Raw genomic sequence first — 4,733 nt, 5'->3', positions numbered from 1 at the left:
CCCCCTGGCTCTGCTGGTGCCCCTTGCCCTCTATCCACAGCCTCTACTCTCCCATCTCTGCCAGAGGGGCCCCCAGCTGCCAAGCCATTTGGCCAAGGACCCAAGTCTGCAGCCCCCTGCCCCCTGGCAGGAGGCAGTGGCTTCTGCAGCACAGCACAGCCCAGTTTCCTACCTGCTGCCTGCCTGCTGTGGGCTCGGGTGGGGGGGTCTGGGTCCTCGTGGCTGCTCACACTCCCAGGGGGCAGGGGGGACCAATGCCCCCCAGATCTGTGCGCGGGGCTAGGGGCAGGCACAGTCTGCCTGCTGCAGGCTTGGGCTCCCATCCTGCTTCCCTCCCCCGGGGCCTCTGCAGCCTGGCAGGTGTGACCCAGTGCTTCAGGACACAGCAAGGCCATGCAGGGAAGTTGCTTGCTGCTGCAAGCTTCACACTGCCCTGGCAACATGTCCCTCTGCTCCAGCTGCAGCAGAGTTGGTGGTGTGGAGTTGTGCCCCTCACTGCTGCCATGCACAGGGGGATACATTGCCAGGGTAGCACAGAGCTTGCAGCTGCAAGCAGCTTTCCTGTGTGGCCTCACTTTGCCCTGCAGCACTTGAGTCACACCCGCTGGGCTGCAGAGGCCCTGGGAAAGGGCAGAAGGACAGGAGCCCGAGCCGGCAGTGGGCAGCAGGCAGTGTGCCCCCACCACTACCCTGCGCACATATCTGGGGGGCACAGGTCCCCACTGCCCCACCAGGAGTGTCCACAATGGTGGGGAGGTGGCTCCAGCCCCATCCTCCCAACGAGCTACCTGCTCCCCTCCAGGGCCCTGTGGCCGCATGTTGCAGCCCCGAGCTTCAAACCCCAGTCACCGCGCAGCTGGCCAGTAGTCCCAGCCTCAGCCCTGCCCAACTCCCTCGCTATAGGGGCCTCAAACTTCTCCCCCTGCACTTACCTGTGGGAGCTACTCTCCAGGCTGCCTGGTGGCCATGTGCATGTACATGTGCATGGCACATCCCTCCTATGCTGTGGTCCAGATGCTGATGGGGATAAACCTCAGAGTGGATAAGCAGGCATTTTCCTAGTCTTTATGCCAGGTGAGGAGGTCTTTTATTATGTTAAGGATTGGCAATGTTTTGTTTTTTGAAGATTCACTGCTAGTGTGCTTTACATTGTCAAGTTAAACACTGAAGTTTTAAAGTAAAGCAAAACTTTGATTCACTATACACTCTTGCCAAATCTGGCTCCACATATTAACCTCATATGGAAAACTCAGAGATTACAAGAAATTCTAATGCTTTCATTTGGCCACACCTGGCACAGCCTCCCCCACAGCTCACTGGATGTTGCCTTCCTGGAATTAGCTTCTGTCTCTTCACCAATATCTGCTGGAAAGCTCCTTGGGAGGGTGTGGTAACTTCTGCTGATCTAAATAGGAGGGTTCTGGCTTGAAAAGCGCAGGAAGACCAGGAGGGCTGATCATATTAATCAGCTGCTTTTCAGTTTAAACATTTCTTCTGTCCCTTTACTCCTCCAGCTGGTGGAAGCGAATCACAGTATCCAAGATGTCCTGCTGTTTTTGTACTGTGGTGGTTACAGGATGCTTTGCTACTGTACACATATTCTTAAAGGGAGAGCATCAACTTGGCATATGAAATAAAATGAAAGCTGTAAAAGTAGCTGAAAGTGTTCCTTTTGTGCTTGGGTTGAAAATATTTCAGGCTCCCCCGACCCTTATTGTTGTATGAAAGAACCACACAGTTATCTAATGATGTGGAGGACCCAGGGCTCTTGCACAACATTGTCTAATGCATGGAGTCAGTTAACATGCTGGAAAAGATAGATCCAAATATATTACAGTATCTTATGTTCTTGATCAGAACAAGTGGCATTAATACATTTTCAGTCAAGCATGATTCTATGCCATGGCTGTATCACTTTCACTATAGGGACACAGTGCTAGATTTACCAACGTGACTGTTCATTTTGTACTTGCAGAATTGTGCATGGGAACATTTGCATGCATGCCATTTCAGTACATAGGAACATTTATATATATAGATTTTGAAAACGCAGAGCCACGCCCTCAGGTGGTATACACTGGTTATATGTATTTATACCAGGTAAGGATCTGGACCTAAGTTTATGGCTGGGTGAAAAAATAACCCATGCTGTGGTCCAGATCTTCAGTCCGACTATGGCCCCTATTGAACACTCCTGTAGTCTCAGCTATCCAGTTGCCTATTTCCTGATGTGAGGGAATCCCTAAGTAGCACAAAACCATCAAGGCTTCTTCTGTGCCCCAGGCCAAGGGAACAAACGGAGGATGTGATGCAGGGAAAAGAGGCACACCATGCCTCGTACTGGTGATCCCAGGTGACATAGCTGCCACTGTAGCTGTGCAGCAGGGACAACTTTGACCAGTAATGAGGCAACTCCAAGATGAGGTTTAGCACTGAGGAGCAGCCCCCACTCCCTGCAGCTCAGCTGCAGCCAAGGACTGAGAAATCTATGTGCAGCAGCCTGACAGAGCTTCCCTCCACAAGTACGTGTGTACTGAAATATTCCAGATATAGATGTCCAGGGGAGGGGGAGGGAAGAAGAAAGGGACAACTAAGGTTCGGCAGCTTTTGCTGATCCCTGGAGGTGGTGTGGGGAGGGTTTGCCAGGGAAGGGAAACCATCCCAGCTCTGCCCTATGACAGGGGGAGGGAGGGAGGGAGGAAGGGGGACTTACAACTGTTATTTAAGAGCCCCCAACTACTGCCAGACTTCCCTGCACTTGAGAAAGCCTGCAAGGAGTAGGAAAAAGAGCATCTGAACAAAAGGTACCATAGCTAACTGGTGTTTTTTTCTTTAAGAAATTAGTGCTATTGAATAATTTCTGTGTTTTTGAACTGTTGCGTTAAGGGAATTTGGGAGAAGTTGAGTATTTTCTGAGCAGGAGGTTGGTTCTCTTTCATTTGCTATCCCCTTCCCCCCAAAAATGGATACAAAATCAGCTTGAAACTACTTCAAAGAGAAATGGTTTTATCATCGGAGATGGGAGGTTTCTCTGCCATTAATTAATTCTGGAGAAATAAGTGGAGAAAGATTTCCCCCCCCCCTCCATGAATACTGAAAGGCAGAGTCTGAGTGTCTGTGAGGAAAGTTCCCTACATATTTTGTGTGTATACAGGTTTAGACAAAAGACTAGAGTAACCATCACAAACCCTAACATAAGCTGTGGTGCTTTGGAGAGATGGCTGCACTATAACATATATTTTTTTTTTTATTAGGGAAAGGATATGTGAGAATCTGTCTATAGAGTTATTAATTCATCATTCAGCCTTTCTGGGGATTATAGTTTTGTGGTATATGGAGTCTCCCAAATGTTTTGAACTCTTGTTGGAGTTTTTTTCAAACAAATCCTTTTGTGTTTAGGTTTGCTTCCTCCCCTTATTCACGTGTTTTGACAAATACAAAATGCTTTCCAAGCCTCAAGGAGTTATTAGACTTCTTGAGGCGCTTCATCATTTGACTGATGTGTTTTGCCTTTTTGGTTTTTATTTATGTGAGACTAAAAAAGGTGTAGCTCACTGGCATCTCGTACTGTTATTTCTTTCCAACTCTAATTACAAATGCAACTCTGACTCATTTTCCTTTACTCTTGCTCCCTTTCCTCCTTTTAGAGGATTGCAACATTTTTACAATGTCTCAACCAGCAAGTCAGAAGAAGCCACCCTCTGCCAGCCTGAATGGGCGAAGAGCCCTCCCACCAAACTTCTCCAATGCTGAAGAAGATGAGGTCCCTGAAATGGAGGTGATTGGTTTGATGCCTAAGGGATTCAACCTGAAAGGTAGAGTATTGCACAAGTAAGAAATGAATCCATTTGATATCCCCAAATACTTGCTTCTGCCTCTGAAGTAAAACAAAACCACTTTTCACCTTTTTAATGATCATACTATGTATTTACAGATATTAATGAATTTAAGTTTTGCTGTGGGTTAGGGAAAATGCTTCCTCAATTTTACTGGTAGACAAGCCATAGAGACATTGAAGTGGCCAATCCCAGGGGACATGGGGGTCATATTATATATATGAAACACACACACATACGTTCCAGTTTCTCTCTTGATGTGGATCTTTTTCAAATCCAGATTATACACACACACACACACAATACAGAGCTCGGTGTGCTCCAATTTGTGGTAATTGTGTGGGGATTGTTTATGAGCATTCAGAGGCTCATTTTTTGTTTTGCTGTTTTATTTTGTTTTGTTTCTTAATGAAAATTGTTACAAGCTCTGAATAAGTCCTATCAAAGGCTGAAAATTCCTACTAAAAGTGTGTTAATTTTTCTCCTGTTTAAAAAAAGATTCAGTACATCTGTACCACATGAATTATATGTTTGATCAAATCACATTGAGTTATAAATCTTTGGAACAACCAGTTCACTCACCAGCTGAAATTTATATGGAAACAGTGCTAGAAAAAACAGATTAAAAAAACAACCCAAAACAGTATAAGCTCCTCTTTAATTCCCCAACACAAGAGGCTACATTTGTAATTTTATTAAATTAATTGTTGAGCTTGTTCCACTTTGCACTCACAGCAGTAAGACATACAGGCTGCCTATACACAGCAGTAAGACATACAGGGTGCTGTAAAAAGCACCCTGTTCAGATTTGCTGATGACACTAAGATGTGGGGGGACGTGGGCACACTGGAAGGATGCAACAGGCTACAATCAGACCTAGACAGGTTACAAGGGTGG

The 4,733-nt window shown here is 46.3% G+C and overlaps 1 protein-coding gene across 2 annotated transcripts in view; it reads left to right on the top strand.

Annotated features, from left to right (window-relative positions):
• Nucleotides 1-2,704: 2,704 nt before the first annotated feature.
• The window catches only part of F13A1 (coagulation factor XIII A chain), a 97,295-nt gene continuing 95,266 nt past the window's right edge, over nt 2,705-4,733 (top strand). For both annotated transcript variants that reach the window (XM_019542911.1, XM_019542901.1), the window contains exons 1-2: nt 2,705-2,804; nt 3,649-3,815. In XM_019542911.1, coding sequence (XP_019398456.1) covers nt 3,668-3,815 — 148 coding nt within the window. In that variant the 5' untranslated portion in view covers nt 2,705-2,804; nt 3,649-3,667. The remainder of the gene's footprint in view (nt 2,805-3,648; nt 3,816-4,733) is intronic.

Source organism: Crocodylus porosus, unplaced genomic scaffold (genome assembly GCF_001723895.1).
Source record: "Crocodylus porosus isolate Cpor-Errol unplaced genomic scaffold, CroPor_comp1, whole genome shotgun sequence".
Classification (NCBI taxonomy): Eukaryota; Metazoa; Chordata; order Crocodylia; family Crocodylidae; genus Crocodylus; species Crocodylus porosus.
The sequence above is the reverse complement of the archived record's forward strand: the minus strand, read 5'-3'. Positions and strand labels throughout refer to the sequence as shown.